The sequence below is a fragment of the Alosa sapidissima genome, chromosome 13 (assembly GCF_018492685.1).
Source record: "Alosa sapidissima isolate fAloSap1 chromosome 13, fAloSap1.pri, whole genome shotgun sequence".
Classification (NCBI taxonomy): Eukaryota; Metazoa; Chordata; class Actinopteri; order Clupeiformes; family Clupeidae; genus Alosa; species Alosa sapidissima.
This window is the reverse complement of record NC_055969.1, coordinates 15,852,058-15,879,782: the sequence shown is the minus strand read 5'-3', so window position 1 is coordinate 15,879,782 and position 27,725 is coordinate 15,852,058. Positions and strand designations below refer to the sequence as shown.

At 45.7% G+C, this 27,725-nt stretch overlaps 1 protein-coding gene across 2 annotated transcripts in view; it reads left to right on the top strand.

Annotated features, from left to right (window-relative positions):
- The window catches only part of abl1 (c-abl oncogene 1, non-receptor tyrosine kinase), a 42,082-nt gene extending 20,250 nt beyond the window's left edge, over positions 1 to 21,832 (top strand). Inside the window, exons 1-11 of one of the 2 annotated variants that reach the window (XM_042059677.1) lie at positions 595 to 1,515; positions 7,580 to 7,738; positions 10,478 to 10,773; positions 13,838 to 14,110; positions 14,937 to 15,021; positions 15,393 to 15,570; positions 16,920 to 17,104; positions 17,411 to 17,563; positions 18,866 to 18,955; positions 19,190 to 19,312; positions 19,940 to 21,832. In XM_042059677.1, the coding sequence (XP_041915611.1) occupies positions 1,431 to 1,515; positions 7,580 to 7,738; positions 10,478 to 10,773; positions 13,838 to 14,110; positions 14,937 to 15,021; positions 15,393 to 15,570; positions 16,920 to 17,104; positions 17,411 to 17,563; positions 18,866 to 18,955; positions 19,190 to 19,312; positions 19,940 to 21,606 (3,294 nt within the window). In that variant the 5' untranslated portion in view covers positions 595 to 1,430 and the 3' untranslated portion in view covers positions 21,607 to 21,832. Of the gene's footprint in view, positions 1 to 594; positions 1,516 to 7,579; positions 7,739 to 10,477; positions 10,774 to 13,837; positions 14,111 to 14,936; positions 15,022 to 15,392; positions 15,571 to 16,919; positions 17,105 to 17,410; positions 17,564 to 18,865; positions 18,956 to 19,189; positions 19,313 to 19,939 lie in introns of those variants that run through there. The other variant, XM_042059676.1, reaches the window with a different exon arrangement.
- Positions 21,833 to 27,725: the final 5,893 nt, after the last annotated feature.

Sequence of the window (27,725 nt, the reverse complement as noted above, 5' to 3'; positions counted from 1 at the left end):
TGTGTTAGGTTTCTGCACACGGGATTCATGGTGTGACTGCTGAAACCACAAACCATGTTTAAGTATCAGTCAGGCCAGCCTCAAGGACAGCTGAGGGAATAACTGTTGCAACGGCATCTGAGCTCTGCACTTATTAGCCTTTGACAAATACGCTTAGCCCTCTTTCCATCAATGTTTGGCTTTTCTTATTGGAACTATGCAAGCACTGTTAATTAAGGTAGATGTAGCCTCTGGCGAGAGAAAAGTTGGAAAAATAAGGAAGACTGCCAGTGTGCACATGTGTTTGTTAGAGAGAGTTATTATCTGGGGACCGTTTGAGCCAAGCAGAGCCATGCAGTGCACAAGTTTGTCCTAGTTTTAATGCCCATTCTGTCAAACGTGTAAACATGTCAGATCGAAGCTTAGAGTGGGAGAGAAAAGAGAGGGATGAGGTGGTAGTGGAGGAGGGAGAGAACCGCTGGGCAGAGGGGGGAGGGGGGTAGAGGAGGAGGAGTTGAGGAGAGGAGAGGGGGCTGGTGGTTTTTGAGGGGAGGGGCCTCCTTCTCTCGTCTCCCTCTGCTCTCCTCTCCTCTAACTTAGCCTCCTGACTTCTCCTCAAACAGAGCGACCAAGACAGAGCCCAGTCCTAGGAATGCTCCTCTGTTCCGTGGCGTATCATTTGGTAAAGCTCGCCTGTGTTTTGATGAGGGGTTCCGTCTGTGTGTCTCCCCCCCCCCCTCTCTGTGAAGATGAGGGCTGCTTTTTTCCCCTTCTGAGCCTCAGTGTGTGTGTGTGGCTCTGTGAGTGTGTCTGTGTGTATGTGTGTGTGTGTGTGTGAGTGTGTGGAGCGAGGTGGGAGGATCCAGGCAGCTGATGTCATTCAGTCCAGCGAGCAGCAGTGGCTGAAAGAGCCCCTTTGTTGGCAGAGTGCAGCACGAGCGTGGCCCTGTGCTTCTCCCGCTTACCAGCGCCGCTGACGCCGACGGGACAGGACAGGAGACCAGCGCAATGGCACAGCGGGGACGGCCCTCCAGCGCCCGCAACTAACTCGCACATCTGCCAGCCACGCACGGCTTTCAAAGCGCGGAAAAGCGGCTGTTTGGAGCAGCGTTTTTTTTCTTTTTTTTTTTTCTTTTTCCTTTTTGTTCCTCCGTGTCTTTTCTTCCCCCCACGTCTTGGGAGAGAAACCGAACTCTTTACTGGGCTGGGGAAAAAAAATGGAGTGCCTCGGACTGAAAAGTGAGCAGCACTGTTAAAGCCGGAGAAAGTGGACTTGTCTGGATCTGTCGCGTTAAAAGGACAACAACCTCACTTTTTAAGCTCACTTTTGTGGGTTTTTCTGGTTGTTGTCAGTTGGTCTTTAGTCCAAATTTTAGAATTCTTCTATCAACTTTGGATAAGTAGTGCCAAGGAGGTGGATTTCTTTGAAGAGGGGAAGCGAAATAAGGCAAATGAAAATGTTGGAGATTTGCCTGAAATTGGTGGGGTGTAAATCTAAGAAAGGCCTCTCGTCTGCCTCCAGTTACTACTTTGAAGGTAAGCACTCAGGGACAGTATAGGAGCAGCTGGCTAAAGACTAGTTTGCATGTGTGTGTGTGTGTGTGTGTGTGTGTATGTCTATGTGTTTGTGTTTGTGTGGATGTGTTTGTGTGTGTATGTGTGTGTTTTATGATGGTAGCTCATGGAAAGAAATTACTACTTTTGGAATTTGAAACATAAGAGTTGCTAGAGATTAAGACTGTTTAGTTCACTATGTCTAGGTAAAGTAAAAGAAGATGGTGCCGATCCTTTTTGAGGCCTCAAAAATCTCTCCGAAAGCTCAAGCTCGGAAAAGTGGAGGAGGGGGAGAAAGAGAGAGGGGGAGAGCTTAGGGGAGGGAGATCGAAGCTAGACACACTGGCTCTCCGCGAAAAGAAAGAGAGGAAAAAACGAAGGGAGGAGAGAATACAAGGAAATCTGACTCCTGGCCGCTCTCTACTTTTTTGTTTTGCCCAAAGCTTTCTCGATGGTCTAGCTACAGAACAGCACTTTGCCCTTGTTTTCTGAAGCCCCCACAGATCTGTGATTTTGGCAGATTCATTTGTGTTTTACATAGTTGAGGGAAGAGCAAAAGTTCAAACCAGAGTAGATTGCTCTGAGCATGCATTTGGACAATCTAATGTTTTTGTTCTGTAAGGCTTGGAGTGACTACAGTATTTATGTGTTGATCTTTTTGAGTGTTGAGCAAATTCACTTAACTTACTGGAGGCAGAATTCTAGGAATTTAGCTGATAACATTTCAACTGTGTCCTGTCAGTGTAATTGATTTTTGATGGCATTTCATCCCAAAGTTCACCATGTGCTTGGATTGCGCAAGGCAAGGACATGACTAAGTGGGCTAAATGACCATGGAGACTCGCAGGCTGAGGAAAATTTATTTACTGTCCGAACCTCCTGCCTGCAGAGCAAAGCTTGATTAATGAAGCAATGTATTAGTGGCCTTAACTATAACGTTGACATACCTCCCAGTACGCAGAGGTCGGATAACCAAGTTTCGACAGGGGCTTTGGTTAATGGCCCAAATTCTATTAGATTCCATAGTTCAGAACTAGATTAGCCCCTCAACTCTTTCCAAGTATCAGCTTATGTTTGTTACCACATTCTTATTTCTGGGCCTGAAGACTTGGCATGCAGTAATAAAGCATGACGTCTGGAGGGTTTGGGCTGTTTGCGTCTCTGTTTTGGTACATGGGATAAGTGTTGCTGATCCCCCCCCCCCCTTCCCCCAATCCCCCCACCCCCTCAGTGAGCATGGCTAGATGGAGCCCATATGTGGTCTGGTGGTAATGTGTTGAAGATCTGTTTGCGTGATTAGACTTGCGTCATCCACTGAAGGTACTCACAGACCAGAGACACAAACCCCAAACAAAGATTTTTCCCTTTTTTTTCCTGGGAAAGGGGTTGGTTCCTTATAGGTGCTGTTTATCAGCTTTAGCTGATAGCTTAGTTGTAGCTTAAATGCTTTAAAGTCTGTTAAAAAAGTGTGTAGTAAGGAAATTTATCTGGATTGAACCATGAAGTCAACAGTCTTTCTCTCTCCCCCTCTCTCTCTCTGTCCACTCAAGGTTTTGTTTAAAGTTTGTCCATGTGCTGCTTGGCGCTGGAGCAAATGTTTTGGAGGGACGCGAGTTCCTAGCGACTTTGATCACTTTTGGCTCCTTGCCTCCATTTTGCTGGAAGTGTTTCTCTCCCCCTCCCTGTGTTTCTGGGCTCGAGCCTCTGTTAAGTGCATTTATAGGTTTCTCTGGCTCGTTCCGTCCCCTGCGTTCCTCTGCCACTTGCTCTGTTTTCGCTCAGCACACCTCTCGGCGCTTCCTTTGCCCCCCTCTCCAGCTACCAACCCCCCCTTCCCAAACTGCCCCAACGGGTGTTCGGTCATGGTGTATGTCTCAGCCTGGTGTCACACCTCACTAACGGCAGAGGCATTTTGAGCCAGGAAAGCAACACCACGTGGTGTGTGCATAGTCCTGCGACTTGCTTGGTGTCAAGACAAACACACAATTTAACAGAGAGAGAGAGAGGGGGAGAACTTTAGGCCTCATTTCTTGGAACGTTCATCTTCTCATAACTTTTTTTCCACCGTGATTTTTTCCCCCCCTGTTTTTCATGACTACATAAGGGTTACATTTTCAAAAGAACCTGTTTTCAAAAGTTTGCATTTTCAACCTCTGATAAAGCAGTTGTTTTGTAAACTAAAGGCCAAAAAAGGAGCAAAACCTTTTACATTTTTACATGGCAGTTTTCACCATTGTCATGTGGATGCCTTGTCTCTCTCTCTGTCCCCTCTGCATCCTCTTTCTCTGCCTCCTTTCTTTCTTCTGTGTTCTCTCTCCCATCCCCCTCTCCTCTCCAGGAGGGAATTACAGCCAGTTCTTCCGTTTGTTTATCTTTGGTCATCATTGCCGGTTCTCCATGCCAGATGCCCTTATCCAGAACACATTCTCTCACACACGGATTCTATTCCCCGATGTACGTTGACTTCATTGTAGTCCCCTTTCCTGTCATTCATAAGGGACTACTTTTAAAAACCAAGAGGTCACAGCAGCATGTTTCCCTAGTACTGTCATTTCAGGAAGTTGTGGTAATATGTGTTTACTAGTTCACCCACTTATCCAAAACATTCACAGCACGCAGTAAAGCCACCTTTTTAGTGTCAAGGTCTGTTGGGAATTGAATCTTTTGTCATTTCCAATGTGGCATTCTCTGTTGCTTCTTTCTACCTTCTACCTTCACTTCCTGCTTTTTAGAAAGTGTGTGAAAAGTCTCAGACTTCCTTTGGAGGTGAGCAATGTGAGAGGCTTGGTATAATGGGGAAAGATCAAAAGAACTGAGGCTGTAGAGAACTGTTGAAAAACATGCTATTACAACGCTATTATGAAGCCCTGGCTGCATTCAGTGTTTCAAAAAAGCATTATATCTTACTACAGGATTACCTCACTACTTTTTGTTTTTCTTTCATTGAGGGCCTTTCTAATGAGTACCCTGGACCTTTACAGCAACTAAAACCCTTCTTGACTCCGGGATAGCATTCCCCATTTCTTTGACTTGAGTTGGTGTTTAGACCCCATCAATGTCAGGGCCCATTAAGCCTGTTGCTAACTCATCAGTGCTCACGCTTCAGGTCTCCACGGGCTTCTCCTGCAGAGCAGAGCACCAAACAGTTTAGCCTCCCCCTCTCTCTCTCTCTCTCTCTCTCTCCCCCTCTCTCTCCCTCCCTCTCTCCCTCTCTCTTATCAGGGGCTCCTCAGGAATGTTAATTGCGCCCCGCCGGACCCTGGAGTGTTACAGGGCGACTGAAGGGTTTAAAGGCGTCCTTCAGTGGGGCTCGCCTGCGAGTGATGACATCTGACTATCAGTCCCATGACCGGGCGGTTTGGCCCAAGAGGACTGTGGAGGAGGCCCTGAGGTCCTGTGTTATGAAACAGGAGAGGCCACCTTAGAGAAGTGTGAAGCCCTGTGGATCGGTTTTGGATTGGATGACATTGAAATAATTTTGAGTGAAGTCCATTTCTATCTCTTCTGTTTTTTGTTTTTCTATTCTCTTACTTTCTTAGCACATTTTTTGCAAAGTTTTGTTTGATTAAAGCGAAATAAGACTCAACGAACGCTTAAAATGGGCATATGAGTTGTAGCATGGTTGTAATGCCTGCACTGCCTCACTTAACTTAAAATCTTTATGTATGTTACAGCTGGTTTGCCCTCTTCTAAAGTAACCAGAGCAAGTCACTGGCCTATAATTGAAAATAAAGCCTGTGCGCTTCAGGAAATGAGAGACCAGCCTAACTGCGCTTAAGAGGAGAGTTACCAACTGCACTGGGCTTTTATTAAAGATCCCATCTCAGATTATTACCTCCTAATGCCGTCATCAGATCACACAGTGCACCAGGGCCAGGAAAATGCCACGGCTCCGCATGACATATTTTCTGGGAAAAGAGAGCGCCGTGCCATTGAGGATGCCGGGCGATTTTCCGGTTTTGAGAGAGAAACCGAGTGCAAGACACGCTCAAGGGTGCTAAAGGTGTATTATAGTCAATTGGCGTCATAGTCAGTAGTCCGTAACACATATAGTCATTGTTGTCATTAATACAGTAATACGAATGTGGAGTACTTATCACATCCTCCGCTGATGCAATGTAGATTTGCAGTTTTAGATTGACTTTTAGATAAGCAAGCAAGGAGTCGCTTTTAATGTCAACCCAATAACAACACCAACCCCAAACTGCAAAAGGAGCTCTTCATGGGCTGCGTTGCATCTACAGGCTCAACGAGGTGCTCTGTCTTTTTAAATAGCATGACTTGTTGCCAAGGCTATCTTCTCATGGAACAAGAATTGTAGCTTGAACCATTCAGCACAATTCCTGTTGGTCAGCTGTTGCATTTTACATTAAGTCATGTGATAACAGTTAAACCACTTTGAGTGGAGCTTAATGATGGATGAGCAGAGGAAATGGCTGATTGTGGGAAAACTCGGTACTGCTGCTCATTTCGACCCACTCACCCTAAAGTGTCCGGAGGGTGTCATCTGACGCATCAATTTTTGCACTTCATCCTGTCCACTGGTACTTCCTGACTAGCATATAAGGAAACAGAAACAAACTTCTGCTGGCTAATTTAATTTTCTTAACTTTCATTTTGAAATGGATTGAAGTTTGGCTTTAGGTCTTTTTTTTTTTTTTTAAGGAAATGGTGAGTGCAAGTTTGTACATCACTGTATGCAATATTACAAGCCAGTGCCAAGTACAAGTACAAGTACCAGTATTGCATTTCAGACACGTTATTCTGCTTCCTGTCCCAGTCTGTGTGTATGGTTATGTAAAGCCTTGTATTCTTTTACAGAAGTGCACTCTGCCTTCACTCGTCTCCAGTACATCTGCGCAATCAGTGGCATTTGTTTTAACAAGAGATCGTTGAATTTGTGTGAAAGATTCACTCGGGTCTCTGCAGTGAAGTGGGAAAAAAAAAACACCGTCGCACCACCTGATTGCAGACGTCAGAAAAGGAGGCACAAAAATGTGCCATAATGGAGCACCTGCTCTAGATGGGGGTGTTGGAGGGGTCACATTCTAACACTGCACAAGTAACTCATTCAGTTGCCCGAGAGTCAAAACAACGCAATTAAACGCAACTGTTTTAGGAGTGCTTAGTTTAGAAAAGTTCTCGCTCAGCAAATGACTTGTAAACTCTTGAGAGAGGTTCAGTGTGCTGAAAGCGACTGCTGTTATGCAAGGCTCGTGTCTTGTTGAGGAAGGGTATGCTTTGTGCTTCTCAAAGTGAAGCATGCAAGGAATGTGGCATGTCCCCCCACACACTCTCCTGCACCCACTTTGACGCAGTTGTGTAGGACCTCTTATCTTGCTGGCCATGCAGGTGTCAAGCCAACTCAACTATTTATATTGAACACTGACTTCTGTGCAGACAACTAGCGAGTTCATATAAAAGATATGGTCTCCATCACATGGTTCCATATGTTGGTATTATAACTGCCATTTAGAATAAAAAGGAAATGCTTGTCTAAAATCATTTTTGTTTGACAGCAAGCATTGTTGACTTTTTTGCTGGATAAACTAAAGCGTTGCCCTGTCATCAGTTGACTGATGGTGTATAATCCAGTGTTGTTACTTTAAGGGGAATATGTTCAATCTGTACTCCTTTCCTGTTTTGGTCATTCTTTCCATTGTTTCATTCCTATGGATAACGTTTTTCAAATGTGAAAAATAGAAAGGAAAAGTCAGTGCTGGAAAACTGGATAACTGACCCAATGGTGTTTCCAAAACAAGACTATCAGTTGGTAATATTACTTGTTTCAATTGATAATAGTCTAAAATGTATTGATATTCTGTGTGCAGTTGTATGCAATTGTTTATAATTGCAACTTTCTTTGCACTCCTTTGCTTCTGTGCTTCTGTACTATAGCCTTTGTTCTAGTGCCTGTGTGTGATTGGTTGATTGATGATATGGCGTTAATGTTCTCTGTGTGTTTGTGATTGGTTGGTTGGTTGATTTGATATGGCTTTATGTCCTCTGTGTGACTAACGTTTTCTCATGTCCTCCTGTGTTGCAGAACAGAGACCTGACTTTGAGCCCCAGGGTCTGTCGGAAGCAGCCCGTTGGAACTCCAAGGAGAACCTGCTAGCGGGACCCAGCGAAAATGACCCCAACCTGTTTGTGGCACTGTACGACTTTGTAGCAAGTGGGGACAACACTCTTAGCATAACTAAAGGTAAGAAAACACACACACACACACACACACACACACACACACACACACACACACACACACACAAAACAACCCTTAGTTATGCTTCTGGCCTTTAACAACCCAGGGTTTTTCCACTAAAATCACACCAGCCTGCATGAAATCATTAACAGCAGCCAATGCCCCTCAGACAGGAACCAGTGAATCAGTGAGTCAACAAACACATTGTTTGAACCCCTCCTCCTCAGGGCCACGATTTCCACAGTGACCTTCCTGAACACCCTGCTGATGGGCAGCATGAGTGTGACCCCGCTGCGTGTGTGTGTGTGTGTGTGTGTGTGTGCGCGCATGTGTTTTATCAGTGAGGGTGAACCACTGTTTATCCTCTCCCGTGTCCGGCCTGTCAGGCGACAGACGTGACGTGACTAGCTGGAAACCCACATATTTGCTGTGCTGTGAAGTGCAACACACACACACACACACACACACACACACACACACACACACACACACACACACACCTACTTCCTTTATCTCTATTCGTGCACAGATGATTTCTTTTACATTTTTCCATCTGCAGGCCGTTGTTGAAAAAACAATGCAGCACCTGCACCACGATGAAAGATAGTGAGAGTAAGATGGAGGAAGAATAGAGGGAGGCAGAGAGAGAGAGAGAGAGAGAGAGAGAGAGGTGAAGGAAATATATGAGATCCAGAATGGGAGAAGAAGGAAAGAATATTAAGGGTAGAGAGAGAAAGGAAAAGTGAGAGGATGAGTGAGAGGAAGGATGGAAAAGAGAGAGAGAGCGAGACAGAAAGAGTTGAATGCTGCAGCTGTGGAGACGCCGTTCATACCCCGGGAGGCCCAGAGACTTAAGAGGCTTTCGCTCTGGGTTTTAGGTTCAACGGCCATAATGAGAGTGGAAGGGAGTTTTGATCACGGTTGACGTGAGATAAATCATCTCTCTCTCTCTCTCAGTCGCTCACTCTCTCTCTCTCTCTCTCCCTTTCTCTCTATCTCTGCCTTTCTCTCTCGCTATCTCTGTCTTCTCGCTATCGGTTTTGCGAAAGACTAGAACACTCAGCTTTTTCACATCTTTTCCCCCACCCGAAGACGCAGTAAATCTGCAAAGGCTCGGACTGACTTGACAGATCTGTTGGAGCAGTTCAGTCCCCTACGGCATTTTGGCTGCATGCCCAGGCTGGAGCTCCATTGATCCTCTATAGGAATTAATTACACTTAGTAATTGAATGACTTCAGGCTGGCAGTGGAGTGTATTCAATAAAGAAATGCAATCTTGGGGAACTTATTTAGCTTCCAGAGTAAGTGAACTCATTGGGGTGGGGGGGGGGGTGCTGTAGATATGTTAGAATAGTTATCATAACTCAGTATTTTTGTAATGTTTCACTGTGAGAGACAGGAGGGTGTTGAATCTGTCTGTCTGAAGCCCCCCCCACCTTCATCACCACCACCACAACGAATGCTAATGGCTAACAGGCAATGATGTCAACTCAACGAACCCCATGAGCAATGGAAAAAGACTGTTGGCTCACTATCTGGGCAAATATTACTCCGCATTCAGAGAATTTCTTTGCGACTGAGTCAAAGAGTCACCGTTTACCCTGTACGTGACGTGCTCTGCAGTGGGTAGCCTGGTGTTGTTTATCTGCTGGTGCTAAGAAATCGGTTTAAGAATAGCACAAGGTGTTTTCTACTAGGAGCGAGTGGTCTTCATTAAGGGGAACTGATGAGACAGACTGTTTTCCATTACTTCTATTACTTTCCATTACAACTCATTGTCGGCCAGGTCAGAATAGATAACCACAGATAGATGCATGTCCCATGCTATTTTGGAATACCATGATGAGTTACCAGCCTGGACCAAGGTACTCATTCACAAGAACATCTGTGCCTGTTGCTTTTGTGGTCTCAATTTCACCCTACTGTCATTTGGTGTTGGACTTGGACTGTCACTCGGTGAGTGTAAGAAATGGCTCACATTTCTGTGGATACGAAGCCTGCTTTGATAATGGGCGAATAATTGTGACAACTAAGTCACAACATCCAGTCCAACATCAATGTGTAAGCCTGCATGTGTATTTGGCAAACACCAACATTGGCTTATTCCCAAGTGTCACAGAGAGCTACTTGCCTCCGATCAGGCTGGCTTGGTTCTACATCCTGTAATGAGACAAAAGCAGGCTAAATTCAGAGCAGCCTTCATACCCTATTGTGCTGTATGAATTGCCTTCACAATGGAATTACTGGAATGTGTGCATAAAATTCTCTATTCAAAGAATATGAAGGGGGATTTAGCAAAGGTACACTATAATTGTTCTCGAAATACAATGTGGTTTAATAGAATTTTGTACATATTTAATTAATGAAATGCTCATTGTTCAGTGACACAGGTTGCATTGGTCATGTCATTCAGTTCATTCAGTTAGCTGAAAGAAGAAAAATGTACAGATTTCCCGATATATGTATTGTCAAATGTATCAAATGTATATTTCAGCAGAAGTGTTACTGTTGATGACTTCTCCTATCTCATGTTCCTCATTTATGTAACATATTTTTGTGTTTACTTTAATTTGGCTGTCAGAAATAAGTGACATATGTACAAGCATAACTTAAGTTTAGAGTTAGGTGAAGTTAAGTTTCAACTTAAATGTAAAGCTTAGCTAAGTAATGTTACACATTAAATTGAAACATAATTTGTAACTTAACTTTGTAACTTAATTTGTCCTCTTGTTGATCCTGTAGGAGAGAAGCTCCGTGTCCTGGGCTACAACCACAATGGCGAGTGGTGTGAGGCCCAGACGAAGAATGGCCAGGGATGGGTGCCTAGCAACTACATCACGCCGGTCAACAGCCTGGAGAAGCACAGCTGGTACCACGGGCCGGTGTCGCGCAACGCCGCCGAGTACCTGCTCAGCAGCGGCATCAACGGCAGCTTCCTGGTGCGGGAGAGCGAGAGCAGCCCGGGTCAGCGGTCCATCTCGCTACGCTACGAGGGACGCGTCTACCACTACCGCATCAACACGGCCTCCGACGGCAAGGTGAGCGCCTTGCACTGATGGGCACACTGTGTGTGTGTGTGTGTGTGTGTGTGTGTGTGTGTGTGTGAAAGTTTGCAAGTATGTGCACACCTACACACACACAAGTGTAGATTGCAGAGGTACAGCACATAGTTTTGTGTGTGCACACATATATATACACACACACACACACACTAGGGTGCAGCATACCTGCTGTTTATATGAAGACACAGAAGCACATTCACATAAGTAGGAGACGCACAAATACACATACCATTATGCGCACATCCTCTCCTCAGTTATACCACACTCACATAGGTTACACACAGACTCACAGACACACTCACTTCACATATAGAGAAGCCCACATGCTCGCTATATCTGTCTCTGCCTCATGAGCACATGAGCAAGCACGCCAGTCTCTATGACATTTGGTCATGCGTTCCAGTCCTTAGGCGTTTGCCTTGTCATTAGCATTACACAGATGCTCCAACACTCCTCTTCGAACAGACCACCTCAGGTCACCAGCTGGACATGAAACGGTGGGAAAATCACACGCTCACTCTTCCCTTCACAACCCTTTTTTTTTTTTTTTTTTTTTCACGAGGAGACGCTCGTTCAGACAAGCCTGAGGCACACCGGAGGGTCTGGGGCAGACATCACACAGTCAGATGTTCCTGACCTCGCTGGTCAGGCAGCCTGGCCAAACCACCAGCAGGGACTGTGGAGAAAGGGGGGGGGGGGGGGGTGAGGCGAATGCAGTCGGTTTGTGGTGGGGTGGGGTGCGTCAGCGTCGCGCCGTGTTGCACTGGGCTGCGCCTGACCGGCGACTCTGTGGCCAGCTGTCGGCGCTCGCCTCTGCACCACCAAGGAGCCGGTGTAGAATGTGAGGCCAGAGAAGAATTCCCAGAAAGAAGGAGACTTCAAAAGTCTGTTCTGAACTTGACCAGGTGACTGTGTAGATAGAACATACACACGCACATGCATATACACACACTCACACACACACACACACATGCATATACACACACGCACATACATACATATACATATACATATACACATGCACACGCACATACACATACACACGCACATACACACACACACACACACACACGTCTTTCTGTGTCTTTCTGTCTCTCTCTCTATCGCTCTCTCTTTCTCTTTCATTTCATACACACACATCCCTGTTTCTCTCCGAGACACTCTGACATACCTCACCCACACACACACACACACACTCACAGACACATTGATCCAACCTCACCACACTCTGAGGGAGAGCATGTCTCCCCTGTCTCGGCCGCTCTCCCGCTGACCCTCAGCATCACTCGGTCTGGCTCCTACAGCTGGACCCTGCTGGGTTTCCATTAAGCGCTCTGGAATGCCAAGAGTCTCCAGTGACTCCACTGTGCGATACTTCACCTCCCCTCCAGCGCTCTCCAGCATACATACACGCAAGCACACACACATACACACGCACGCACGCACACACACACACACACACACACACACACACACACACACACACACACACACACACACACACACACACACATATATACACACACACGCTTGCGCACTCAAACACAAACATGCACGCAGACACACACACGTGCACACTCACACGCACATACACACACACACACACACACACACGCATGCAGACACACACACACACACACACACACAAACATGCATGCAGACACACACACACACACTCAAACACAAACATGCACGCAGACACACACGCGTGCACACACACACGCACACACACAAACATGCACGCAGACACACACACACTCTAACACAAACATGCACCCAGACACACACGCGTACACGCACACACACGCATAGACACGCACACACCCACACACACAGATGCACGTATGGCTTATCAGAATGCCCCAGATTCCTGTGGAATTTAACAGCAGGTCCCCTCTGCTGTGGGAGGACCGGGCCCAGCTCAGCTGAGTGAACAACACACACACAAACACACACACACACCTCAGTGGGTCAGAAATCAGTTTCAGTGTTTCACGTAAGCACACAGACCTCAGTCGGTCAAAATTGAGTTTCAGTGCTGTGTGTACACACGCACGCACACACACACACACACACACACACAGCTGAGTTGGTCACAAAGGACTTTTAGTGCTTCTTATACACACAGACAATTTGATAAGTAAAAACTAGTGGGAACAAGTGGGATTTGGACATTGAATCTTCAGAACAAAATGGAAAAGCGCTGTAGATGGAATGCTTTAACATGGCCAACTGAAGCAATGCACAGCTGGCTTTTGGATGCAGTGACGGAGAGTTTGGCAGACAAAAATGCCGGACACCATCATCATCATCATTAGATGAATCACGTGGTCCTGTTGCTTTTTTATTTCAATCAAGTCAGCCAAGGGACTTTTTAGCAGCCAACAGTTTACATTTTAGTGCAAAATCACATGATTTCAGTACATCAGGAACCCAATGTAAGCTTTAATTCAACGTTTTGATATGTCTAGGTTCCTGTGTAACTGCTCCCAGCGGTCATAACTGATATTGTTTACTTTGCCTGTTTACAAACCCCTTTCTTTCTTTCTTTCTTTCTTTCTTTCTTTCTTTCTTTCTTTCTTTCTTTCTTTCTTTCTTTCTTTCTTTCTTTCTTTCTTTCTTTCTTTCTTTCTTTCTTTCTTTCTTTCTTTCTTTCTTTCTTTCTTTCTTTCTTTCTTTCTTTCTTTCTTTCTTTCTTTCTTTCTTTCTTTCTTTCTTTCTTTCCCTTCCTTATTTTTATTTCCATCCTTTTGTCCTAGCTTTTGCTTTCCTTATTTATCCTGTCCCATTGCTACCCCCCCCCCCCTCCCACTCCCACCACCTCTATTTTTCCCAGGATTCAATTCAAAAGGTCCCCCTTTTACTTTTGTCCAGCCCTTTGTCTTTCTGCCTTTCCTTCTCTTCTCCGGTCTCCAGTCCCTGTCCTCCTCACTTCTCAACTTCATTTATGTATTTAGCGTCTTTAACAATGGACATTGTCTCGGAGAGCTTTCACCAACCCCTCTTCCCCTCCCTCCGTCTCTCCCTCTCTTGTGTCCAGCTGTACGTGTCGTCGGACAGCCGCTTCAACACGCTGGCGGAGCTGGTGCACCACCACTCCACGGTGGCCGACGGGCTCATCACTACGCTGCACTACCCGGCGCCCAAGCGCAACAAGCCCACCGTCTACGGCGTGTCGCCCAACTACGACAAGTGGGAGATGGAGCGCACCGACATCACCATGAAGCACAAGCTGGGCGGCGGTCAGTACGGAGAGGTCTATGAGGGAGTCTGGAAAAAGTACAACCTCACCGTGGCCGTCAAGACCCTGAAGGTGTGGTAAACTGCAGTGATGCTCTTAGACATGACTTACGGTAATTTCCTGTGTATTAGCCGCATTGTGTATAAACCACAGGACGGTGTTTTATGCAAGTTAAAAAAACAAAACCATATTAATACCATATTAACTGCTCCTGTGTATTAACCTCATAGCTCAATTGCAAAATCAATGTATAAACTGCGGCTAATAGTTGGGAAATTACGGTATTGTATGGTTTATTACTTATTTATGTGGGTACTTCTACCATGAAGTATGTTTATGGGGTTATGGTGGGCCCTGGTGTTTAATTACGGGACTTGAGCACTACATTTCGCTGTTGGAATGACCATACAGTAAAGATCCTTAAATCCTTGAAACAAATTCACTATCCCTGCCTGAAAATTCCATCATGAACATTCAAACTCCTCTCTTTAATACCCGGGGTAATTATACTATGATAGACTGAAGGAAGTCTACAGTTCCTCCCACGAGCAACATTTTTTGGATTCATGCAAATATTGCTTTGTATATTCTCTGACGGGTGGAAGAGTATAATATAAACCTGTATGCTTCAGTGTAGGCCACAATGACAATTGTCTTTGGGAATCAATTCTAAAAAGGATATGAGATTGGATAATGGTACTGCATTCAGAGCCTAGTTTGTCCCCACCTGCTGTCTGTAATGTGTCATTACAGAAAGCACGCGATTGGACAAATGGACCGCTATAGCGTTTAAATGCATGTTAGCCTCATTATGGTGTTAGCTGCTAATGGAATGCTGCTAATGCACTTTTCGAGGTTTAGCAGATTGAAGGGTTAAAATATATGTGCAATCCTTCAGGAGGACACTATGGAGGTGGAGGAGTTCCTCAAGGAGGCTGCTGTCATGAAAGAAATCAAACACCCAAACCTGGTGCAGCTTCTTGGTGAGTTGAGGCCCACTGCTGCTTTGAACAGTGCGCTGAACAGCTGAGAACAAAATTGAATTTCAAATATATAAATATGGATTAGTACAAATGGGTCTAGCACAGGCCATATAGAGAAATATATGCAGTGATACGCCAGATATGTAGTGATAATTTGAGACCCATCATAAACCATTTGAAGTTTGCAACAGTAAGACAGTAACTTGTTATTGGCATATTTCTGACTACTGGACTTCTAACTGAGTGTGACTTAATTGATACTGATACTGGTCCAGTGACATGGCTCTTGTTAATGATAAATATGCACTCGTTTCTGAAGTCGGGAATCTGCTGGTGATGCTTCCGTTAATCCTGTCTCACCTGCACCTCAGGTGTGTGCACGCGGGAGCCGCCCTTCTACATCATCACGGAGTTCATGACGCACGGCAACCTGCTGGACTACCTGCGCGAGTGCAACCGCGAGGAGGTGAACGCCGTGGTGCTGCTCTACATGGCCACGCAGATCTCCTCCGCCATGGAGTACCTGGAGAAGAAGAACTTCATCCACAGGTGCGCAGGACCCCCGCACACTGCACCATCACGCTGCCCTGTCTGCACACACCTGTCCACTGCTTGTTACGCTCTGTCTACCTCATACTTCTTACAAGGGCTGACAGTCAACAAGGAGTTCATGAATTTGATGTATACAAAAAATACATTTCATTATGGAATGCCTTATAATATGGTGTTTTTGAGAACCGAGGGCTTCTTTGAAAAAAAGATGCAAGGAACTCGCCTTGTTAAATAAAATATGGGTTCCTACAGATTTACGTCATTTAAAACTGTAAAACCTGTCATACACCAATTAATATTTTAACAAAAGCATTAAAGGGGTGAAGTGTAGAATTCTGTAGGATTTGAGTGGTCTTCAACGCACCATTACATTCACAGCAGCAATGTCCCACTCACTTGTGTGTTGTACTTGATACGCTATGCATGTGCACACTATATATCAAATCCAGGTGCCATAGGCTACAGTCGATTGCTGAGGTGTCCGAATCCGCAAAGTGTTTACCATTCAGCCCCTGGCTCCCTCTGTCAGTCAGATAGATAGATAAGCCATCAGTGAGGGAGTGGAGGCAGGTATGGGGAAGGGCCTACCTGTCGAGCTGCCTACCTGTCCTGCCTCGGCCTGTTTAATGACGGCTCCCCGAGACCCGTTGTGATTTACGGAGGTTGCTCTGCTCCTCACGCCTGTTGGGACCCGGCCTGCGGTCGAAGCGCGCATACCAGTCGCGTCACGAAGGGCTGAGACAAACACACACATGGCTCCGCTGGGGAATGTTTTGATTAGGTGCCAGTCACAGAGGTGATCCATCGGGTCTCGACTTGGTTGTGATTCCAGCTCAGTGTTCCTTCCACTTGCACATCGCATTTAACACTATCAATCCACACTGATTCAGCTTGTGGTCAAAACGAGTATGACATACGACATTCTTGTCTCTCCTGTGTAAGTTTGACACGATCAATTGAAAAATATTCAGTTTGTCATCACACAAGCAGTTTGATGAGTTAACTGCTGAGTGATTGAATGGGTATGTGTGTGAAATTCCTTGTGCCATCATCATTATTTCCTAATCACTGAATGTGAGCGAAGCTGTATGGCCTCAGGGACGTTTGTTGGACTGAAGCCTAACAAATGGTCTCTGAGGGACTCTTTCTCACCACACACATCCCTATAAAGCCCTGAGGAAGGGAAGTTTTGCACAAATCTGAACTTCTGATTAGATCGGAACATTTGATTAGGTATTTTTATGTGAGTCGTTCACTCCCAGGCAAGGCAAACTCTATCTGATCTGTGCCAAATGTGCATTCCTCATATTTTTATCTCAATATATCCTTGATTGTGGTCTTCACAGGGACCTGGCTGCCCGTAACTGCTTGGTCGGGGAGAACCACTTGGTGAAGGTGGCCGACTTCGGCCTGAGTCGGCTGATGACGGGAGACACATACACAGCCCACGCCGGCGCCAAATTCCCGATCAAGTGGACCGCCCCAGAGAGCCTGGCCTACAACAAGTTCTCCATTAAATCCGACGTGTGGGGTGAGTGTCTGTCTGAAGCTCTCTAGGGTAAAAATATCATCATAGCCCTTTAAAATATTCAATGATTCTCATAATATCTTGTATTCTGAATGAGATTGATTCTCAATGACTCATAATGTCTCACAGATTCTTGTAATAGCAATGGTACCCTCCTGGGAGTGATGAGGATGTATTAGTAATGGGCTGTATTTGAATACTTTTCATGTACAGCTGCAAAAGCAGTCTTTAGCTATGAGAATTGTGATGTTTATTAGTACAATTTGCATTAAATATATATTGATGTCAAAACGTCTGTGTGTTTGACAGCGTTTGGGGTTCTGCTGTGGGAGATCGCCACATACGGGATGTCCCCTTACCCAGGGATTGACTTGTCCCAGGTGTACGAGCTGCTGGAGAAGGACTACCGCATGGACCGGCCCGAGGGCTGCCCTGAGAAAGTCTACGAGCTCATGAGAGCCTGTGAGTAAACCGCCTCTGCATAGGCCATATATAGACCCTTTCAACAAGGTAAACAAAAACAATGCTTGAACATTCTAATTGGGCCCCAATCTACTTCCTCTGCATTAAAGGTCCAGTATGTAGGAAATAATAGGAAAATAAAGTAGGAAAATAAACTGTAACCATTCCAAAAATGATCACCATATGTTGTCAGAGAGTAAGAAAACACGATGAATTGAAGTAATGGCTTATTTGACAACATTACTCTAACCCGTAAAACCCTGTAAAACCCATGAAAAAAAATGAGTTACGGGGCGGAATCTCTTGGAATTTTCGTTTATGTTTTGAACAATTAATTCTAGAATAGCGTATTAATAATGGGCTAGCGTGTCCTCCTATTTGGGTTGCCAAATTAGCAAAGGCCAACTGTCAACAGCTGTCAGTTGTAGTCATGAACGCCTACGAGAGGCAGGCAAATTTCCAAAATTAAAACAAGAAACAAATCAAGTGGACATCGGAGGAGCTTCCTGAGATGGTGACGTCTTCGTCAAACGAAGAATATCAAGTCTTGACGCAGAGCTGGCCATATTTCTCCACAACAGCCTAGGCTAAACTTCATCTGCATTGCTGTTATGTTGGTTAGAGAGGTATTTTTTCTTTTCACTGTTTCCGTAATGTGTAGCTGGGTCATGGGTGGAGAAACGTTAAAGCAGCTGCAGGTCAACTAACGTTAGCTAAGTCTTCATTACCTCTGGCAACCCAGAAGAGGCTCGCGTCTGGTAGTCTTGAGAACGTTCACCAGTGTTTTGATTTTGGCCTACAGAACGTTCGGTAACAATCCTACGGGGGGGGTATGGGTAACAGTTAAGCCCCAAGCAACTGCACAGAACAACCTGAGCGTACGCAGAACATCACTGTAGTGACAGAACAGGCGGAGGGTATGTTACCTGCTCTGTTCCCTCCCTCTATTCTCCACTGTGCCTGTTCTGCTTATCCATGTTAAAAAGGAAGTCTTGTGGGGCCAACTATGATGCTGATAATGGAACTCTCTTGAAAGGCTCTAGGAGGTGTAACCATGGCAGCATATTTTGACTGCAGGGTTTTAGTAATGTTTGAGGAAAAATTACAATTTTGTTGATCATCCATGGTCTAGTAAGTCATACTAGGTATTGTGTTACAGACACGATCTCCTCTTAAAGAGTAAAAACAAACATAACCTATCCTAGACTATTGGAAATGTTGTAGTGTTTTTTTGTACTTAGCCATGGTGTAGCTGTAGTGTGTGTGTGTGTGTGTGTGCTGAGAGCTGTGTTAATCCTCCAGGCTGGAGATGGAACCCTCAGGAGCGGCCATCCTTCGCTGAGACCCACCAGGCGTTTGAGACCATGTTCCAGGAGTCCAGCATCTCCGACGGTACGTTTTCACCCATCCTAGAGTAGCAGTTTTCACCTTCATTAAGTTCACCATTGCATCTTAACCATGTTCACCTTTAGTATGTTCACCATCACTTCATTAAGTTTACCACTGTTCTGCACTGTTCTGCACTGTGCCTCGGCCATTCCAAGTGCACACAGTGAAAGCTACATTTGTGCTGTATCTCAAACTGTGTGTGTGTGTGTGTGTGTGTGTGTGTGTGTGTGTGTGCAGAGGTGGAGAAGGAGCTGGGGAAGAAGGGGAAGAAGATGACCCTGGGCCCCATCCAGCAGGCTCCAGAGCTGCCCACTAAGACCAGGACGCTGCGCAGGAACGGCAAAGATGGAGACAGCCCAGGTACACCCGCCTACTTACATGCATGCTCTCCACAATTCATTTCATGCTGTCATTAAGAGAAGCCATTTTTTACCTTAATATAACGTTTCCAAAATAATTTTGATGACACATAACCTCATAACATGAAGAACGGCACTTCTGCCATTGTCTTGCATTGTCTGCAACTTTTTGTGTTCGGGTTGGAGCACTGCCCCCCTCGGAATCGAAATGGAAAAGCTGCTATGCTACAGGGGGACCCCAAGAGCAAATCTTCTTTAGTGTTGCTTTAAGAGAATTAGAATCCAGATCCGTCTTTCATTAGTCCAGCTGAACTTCCAAAAGATCATTTAAAGCAGTATCTCTATCCGCTCTGTCAGAAACGGGTAGTTAATGTCTGTTGACCACTGAATTGCAGAGAGGTCTTTTAGTGGCATTGTAAACCATTTGATATGTCAGTGACTGGGAGTAACTTTTGTATAGTTGATATTTTGATATATTTTGTATAGTATGATATTTTTAATATTAGATCATTGTTATATACACAGTTAAAGTTAGTTATAGTGGATATACTGAGAGCTTTAGGCACCAGGAACTGTTCACGGTGAGAGACCAATGGTCATTACTGACCCTGGGTTCTGTGTGTTGCAGATGCTGCGGAGCCCGAGGTGGCCGTGTCGCCCATGCTGCCCAGGAAAGAGCGCCCCCAGCTGGACAGCAACCTGAACGAGGACGAGCGTCTGCTGCCCAAGGACAAGTCGCGCACCAACCTCTTCCCCAACCTCTTCCCCAGCCTCATCAAGAAGAATAAGAAGAAGACGGCGCCCGCCCCGCCCAAGCGCAGCAGCTCCTTCAACAACGGCCAGTCGCCCTTCAGTGACCACAGCCATGGCATCGATAACGTCAAGTTCCTGGGCACGTCCAACAACAATGGAGCGAGTGGCGGCATCACCAATGGCGCCCCTACCTACCCTGGCCCTCTCTTCCCCCACCACTCACGTAAGAAGGCCATTCCCCCTGGCAGACTGGCCGGGACTCCGCCGGGCGATGAGGATGGTGTGTCCAACTCGACGCATTTCCTCCGCTCGGCATCAGCCTCTGGGTCAAGCGGAAGTCGGACCGAGTGGAGGTCGGTCACGCTCCCTCGCGACGTGCCGTCCCGCAATTTCGACTCGGGCACATTAGGCGGGGGCAAGCCCGCCCTGCCCCGCAAGCGGGCCAGCGAGCAGAAGTCCTCGGGCGACACCTCGGCCGCGACCCCACGCATGGGCGGTGCGCTGACGCCTCCCCCGCGTCTCCCCAAGAAGTTTGAGGAGCCTGCTGGTGACGACGCGGCAGAGGCCAGCCCGGCGTCCAGCTCGCAGACGCTCACACCCAAGCTGAGCCGGCGGCCGCAGACCCAGAACCAGTTGCCGTCGCCGTCGTCGTCGGACAAGACCAGCGCCCTGCAGGCCGAGCTGCTCAAGCCCAACGTCTTCTCGCCTCTGGGGGCGGCTGGCGACGAGTGCCGTGCCCGCCGCCACAAGCACCCGCTGGACCCCCCCGTGCAGAGGGAGCGGGTCAAGTTCCAGAAGCCCAAGCCGGCGCCGCCTCCTCCCCCGCCCTCAAGCGGCAAGGCGGGCAAGCTGTCATCGCGGAGCCCCACTCACGAGCACCATTCCTCCTCGTCCTCTTCTCCGTCGGACCCCAAAGCCAAAGGCGGCTCTGAGGCCAGCCCCGCCAGCTCCCCCTCCGAGCTCGGCAAGAGCTTCCTACCGCCAGACGGCTCCGCTAAGAAACTCCCCGGGCTGTCCAGCGCCTCCTCGAAAGTGCAGGCGTCCAAAACCTCCTCCTCATCCTCCTCCTCCTCCTCCTCCGTGTCCCCAACGAGCGCGCCACTCGGCTTAGGCGGGAACTCCTTACCGGGCGATTCGCCGCTAGCGGCGACGCCGTTCTCGGCGTCGATTCGTCGCTCGCTGCGCAAGACGCGCCAGCCGGCCGACCGGCTCTCCAGCTCGGCCATCACGCGCGAGATGCTGCTGGAGAGCACTGAACTGTTGCGCGCCGCCATCGGCCGCAACTCTGAGCAGACGGGCAGCCACAGTGCCGTGCTGGAGGCCGGCAAAAACCTGTCAAAGTACTGCGCCAGCTACGTGGAGTCCATCCAGCAGATGCGCAACAAGTTTGCCTTCCGCGAGGCCATCAACAAGCTGGAGAGCAGCCTGCGCGAGCTCCAGATCTGCCCGACGGCCAGCAACTCCGCCAACGCCGGGCAGCCGCCGGACTTCAGCAAGTTGCTCTCCTCCGTCAAGGAGATCAGCGACATCGTGCAGAGGTAGCGGAACGGAGCTTTGCATATGTGTACGTGTGTGTGTGACTGTGTGTGTGTGTGAGTGTGAGAGAGAGGGAAAGAGAAAGAGATCTGGAAGGGGTTAGAGGACGGACTGGACCTCATAGTGGAGGACTGACACTAAGGCCTGCAGCAGTGGTGACACAGTCGACACACCACTGATGGTGCAAAATAAAGGAAACTGTCATCAGTGGTTCTGGTAGTGGTTGGACACGGGGAAGGGTGAGGGGTGGGGTGGGGGGTGGGGGCTTGTGAGCACTACCGCACATTTAAGAAAGAAAAAAAAAACTACACAAACATGTTCACCTCCTCTCACCCTCTGCCAAAGATTGGAGGATGCACCCAAACACTAAGTGTCTTGTTATTGTGCACAAAACCTTTTTGTTGATGTTTGTTTTTCCTTTTTGTCGGGGTTTGTTCTTTATAATCATAAAATATATATGTATGAATGCAACTCAACTGTGGCCTTCTGAAGGCCTGGGCCCAATTCCGCCTCACTTGAATTTTTTCTCATCAGATGGTTCTCCAGAGTATATCACCCAATGTTGTTATTTTAAAAATAGTATTATGGTATACCTATCTTTCTATTGTTTCCTCTTTTGTAGTGTTGACTGAAAAAAAATCCCCTTTCCCTTTACAGAAGACAGAGCCTCCTTAAAAAAAGAATCTAATCCAGTTGCCTTTCGAATCTAAAGTGATAGAAAGTGTTCATGAGTGTGGCATCGTTTTTATCACTTGTTGCATTTTTTCCAAGGCCACAACTCTTCTGCACCCTCTTTCTCCCCAATTCTGTCACTAGCCCTACTGCTTAACTGCAAACTCTGTGCTCCAGTTCTCAATTTTGTGTGATGTCAGTGCTCCCTTGGTATGAGGTGTGATTGGGCGTCGATGTCGGGCCTGATTGGATGTAAGCGAGACATCGAATAGCAATACTGTGCCATGCATGATGTGATTGGAGGAACAAGGGGAACAGGCCAAGGAAGTGAGTGTTTGTGGCCATGATGTCATAGAACCGCACCTGCCTTCTCGAGAACGGGTGCCCTACGGATAAAAAACACTATCATTGGGAATCGCATGCTGTGATTCTCAAAGACTACCAGCTCTGATACCAGTGTTGTGGCCTTATAAGGGACATCTTTTTTTTTTTTACTACAAGTATCAGGAATCAAAAATGTGTTGTCTTCACAAGGAGGTGCTTGGAGTGAGCCTAATTCCATACCGAACACTACTGTTTCCAGAGAATGTCGGGAAAAAGGACAAGGAATCTCGAGCATGGAAAGGATCAGGAATATTGAGCATGGTATACGAATGTTAGAATTACTGCTTTGTGATGTCATCTGAGAGAAAACCGTGAATGCCTACCTTCGTTTATGATGCCATTTCATCATGATCTTGTCAATCAGACCCTTCAAACTCTTGATACTAAAGAGTTGTTGTCAAGTGGACCACTTGTACACGTCACCCCAAACTCGAGCATGGTGAAATTGCTTCATGCCTTTTGTCTTACACAAAATGGTTATCTGTGATGGTTAATCATGCCTTTCCATTTTTTAAAAAGCAAAATAAGAGACAAATTAAGTACTTACCAAACAAAGGAATCTCCACTGTATAGTCCACAACTATCTACTAAAGATGTTCCTATTCATTTTGAAGTGTTTTCTAAGTATTGGAATAATGTGTTTGTTTTGTTCAGTATTAGTTTGCTGTTTTTCCGACTCCTTTGCCCTCGGACTGCGATGCCTGAGGATGACGCCAACCACAAGCTGCCTTTTGTTTTTGTTTTTTTACTCTCACATGGTACTGTCATACACATGTTTTTTTTCTACTTCAATCATGCCACTACATTTTTTTTCCTTTTCCCTTTTGTATCCGAGCCGCGTCATGTTTTAGACTAATTTTGCTCTTTGTAAATATGCATTTTCTCCTTTCCATGTGTTCCTTTCTGTAATCTTGGTGCAATTCTTGTTGCATAAAAATACAGATTTGCGACTTGAGAGCTGTGATGTTTGATTCCATTTTTCTAAGATTAATGTTAATATTGGTGTTTGCTGGAAGCAAGTATCATCAATTATCAGTTATTTGTACGGATATACCTACATATGCAAATTAATGACATGCTGAACCCTGGTTATTCCACTTTTAAAGTTAGTTTCTAAGGCGCTTTTAAAATGCAGTCATCCCCAAACAACTTGTAATCCAGTCTTGTTTTCAGGTTCTCTGTGGCAAAAATTTTAAATCTGAAATTTGACAACCTGAATACACCAAATGTTGTACCATTACTGAAAACCAGCAATTCCGCCCCCTGCTGACTCAATCTACACGTCAAACTATACTACCAGCCATAGCCTCAAAAACCTCGGGATAGGCTAAACTAAAGGTTTTATTTAGTCAGAATCTAATGTGTTCACATCTTCCTTTCAACTGATGCTAGATACAAATGAAACATGTGACTCAAATGTAAATAACACACTCTAAGGAAGTAGCTATTGGTACATTAATTAAATCTGTTGAAACTATGCTATACTAATGTGAGTCCATAACTGATAACTTCTGCAATTATAAGGAATATAAGCTTTTGTCACCTATATTTTATTATAGGTGAACCGAAAACCCTTTCAGGTTCCAGGTTATGCAGGTAAAAATATTCTGCACAGTGTGTTTTCAGAAGATGACTACAGAGAACATGTCATGAGAAGACCTAAAGACGAGGCTTGAAGGCCCTGTGTGTGTGTGTGTGTGAGAGAGAGAGAGTTAGTCCCTATTACCCCTAAACAGACTTTGAGGATTGAGATTCAGATGACATCACCCCTTGGAGAAATGACAGTTGAAGAGACTCCACTTGAGCAAGGCTTAAACACAACCTGAGACAGGTGACAGCTGTTGTCGCTGTATTCATTCAGCCACTGGTACAACTGCAATTGTAAGATCACCTGCAAATACCGTAAGCTTCATAAAAAATAAGTCAAGTAAAATGTTTTTTTCTGGCTAGAGCATTTTAATTTCATCATTATTAAAACAAAAAGGTCAACATTTGTTTTAAAATCATATACACACAAATTTAAATGTTAGCACAGCTCCTTCAAAATTTATACATTATGTACTTTTTGTGTTGGTTGGTGGTTCTGACTCCTCAGAACACATGTACTGTAAGAGACAAGACAGCCGGAAGTGGTTGTACAGACTAAGAGGAGGTACAGTAAGACCAGAGCACAAGCAGGAACCACTTGACACTGTCCAACCTTCACCCCCCCCATGGTTTACCTAGCCAACCAAAACCCCATCCAGCACCCCACATTTAACCCAACACCTGCGCCTTACCCAAGGGGGAGGCTCAGACAACATGGTGAACAAAAAAAGCGAGAGGCATAGAATGACTGGGAAACAATCCGAAAGCTACACATTTTCTTTTCAACTGCTCGTCGGCCAATTAGGGGGTTGGAACTGCCTCCTTGACAACATAATTGGTAATCCCCCCTCTAACACATACACACCTTTAGTTTTATTGGTACATCCCCACCACCACCAGGCCAGGGTCAAAAGGGTATGCAGAGCAGCTGAAGTTTTTTCTGGATGCTTAGGTGTATTTGATTGCCTGACAATACAACCAAAAATATATAGATATTTTAAAAGTGTGGATTATGGATTTGGATGAGACCACAGCTTTCCTGAAGTTCACAATTCCATGTTGTCTGACTCAAAAATATACAGCTATAGCAGACACTATTGCTGAAAGGTTCACAATATAGTCTTGTTTGGGGAGTAACACTTCTGTCAGATCAAATGCCTGCATAACCCATTTGGCTTAAGTTGATCACCCTTAATATTGCCAGTTTTTCCAAACTTTCTCCTGGTCAGACATAGTGCCAATGTCATTGTGTTGTTCAATTTCTAGAATGTTGAAAATGTTGCTACAGATGTGAATCACCACCCTCAAAGTTTCAAGGCATAAATGTGATGGTGATCCGTTAACTGGGGGTTTATGAAATGCTGTAGGCCTATATCACAATGCAGCGTTTTACTTCTTAATCGTCTCACATATCCCTGTACACCACATCCCCTTAGAGACCTGACACACTAGATACAGTCGGTCAGGGATGACTTTCTCCCCAACCTGGAGAGAACATCTGGAAAAACTGGCTTCCAATGGAGGATGAGTTTCATAGACCCCTGAGATCAAACCCCCCCCAGTGGTGGCATTTACATTACCCCGCAAGCAGAGCAATACACACAGGGAGTCCTTTCCATCCAGGTGGCCACACGTTTATTCATAGAAACTATGTTACAGAATTTGATTTTTAATTTTTTGTCTTTCTTTTAAATCCCAACCCCCAAGCAAAGAAGTTACAAGCATCCTACAAGACACGTCACCTGTACAAGTTTATGGGAAGTCCAGTCGGGTCAGCTCCGACATGCATCCCGATTTAGCATTGCAACCAACAAATAACTATTAGCCATTATGTACAGCTGGGTAGGGATGTGGGAGGCCTTTCTCTTAGTATATATATGTTACAGAGAGGTTGAGGAAGCGACACCAGTGTCCACACTGGCATTGCCCTGGCGCTGCTTTTGGTAGTGGAGGCATTTATGCATTTGTGGTGTTAATATACAAGCCTATACGACAGCAACTAGTAGACTTACAGCCAGAGAGAAATGTGTGTCTACTGTATGGTGTTGCATGCGTGCGTATGTGTGCGAGTAACACAGCCGATATTCCTTGTTTGAAACCCTCCCCCGCCCACACACACACACACACACATGCATACACACATACACACAGACGTTCTGAGGTCTCTAAAGAGACATGTAGCAGTGTTGTAAAACAGCGGTTTTATTGGACACACAATGAGTCCCACAGCGGTATTTAGAGCAAGCGCAGCATAAAGTAAAGATTAAACAGTAATAGTAATAATAATATTAACATTAATCATAACAATAAGGCAACAAACAAACAAACAAACAAACAAACCAAGAAAGAAAATGAAATAAAAATGCTGGTAAAGACAGACATGTTCTACTGATATGGTGGGGGTGGGGGTGGGGGTATTGGAGGTGAGATACAGGTGAGGGAGAAAAGAGAGGGATAGGGGCTGGTGCAAAGGAGGAAAACAATGGTGCTTAGAAAGAATATTTTTTTATATAATAAACGCCTCTCCCTCTCTCTCTCTCTCTCTCTCCTCCTTACTTAAAGTGTCATAATCTGATTTACGAGGACAAACCGCTCTGTCCCCAGACTTCACACAAAACACACTTCATATTTCTCTCACACACAGGCACACACACGGAGCCCTTCAATAGTGTGGACTCAAGATGTTGTGGGGTTGTTGTCAAGTGAGATGTGGCCAGGGCAGGTAATATCTGACCCCTACCCCTACCAAAGACCCAATCATACAAAGACTTAGTCAAGCCTTAGACAGGACAGGAGACACACACACACACACACACACACACACAGACAATCATTTGTGTGCGCACGTCGCTATTAATTTAATTGGGCGCAACTTACATACACCATCATTACTTTCACAACCCAAAATGTGTGGGGGACAAAATAAACAAAACAAAAGTAATAGTTGAACAAAGTCTTACATCATTTCGATTCAGTTAAAAAGACAGGGAGCGAACCATGCAGGAGGTGGTTGTCTAGATGGAGTGCCTACTTTTTCCTACAAGGGTCAGTTTGGATTCTATATTTTTCCGATCTTATAGTGTGTTTACACGAGTGTGGCTGGTATTATATATATTTATATCTATATATTGAGCTATAAAATGACACGTTAAAAAAACGAACAAAGCTTTGATGTTTTCCATACGACTCTTCATCTACCTGTCAGTAACTTCAGTGGTGGTTTTTGTTTTCGCTCTCTTTGCACAGTAGCACTGGTGTTTCTGGCGAGGATCCCCTGTAGACGGTGATGCCAGGTGGAGTGCTAATAGAGAGGAAGAATGGAGAGAGGAATGGGTGGAGGAGAGGAGAGAAGAGAGGAGGAATATACAGGTAGTGAGGGGCGGAGGAGAAGAGGAAGGGTGATGTAAGACAGAGAGAAGGAGAGAGAAGGGGAGGGAGAGAGAAAGAAAGGAGAGAGAGAGAGAGAGAGAGAGAGAGAGAGA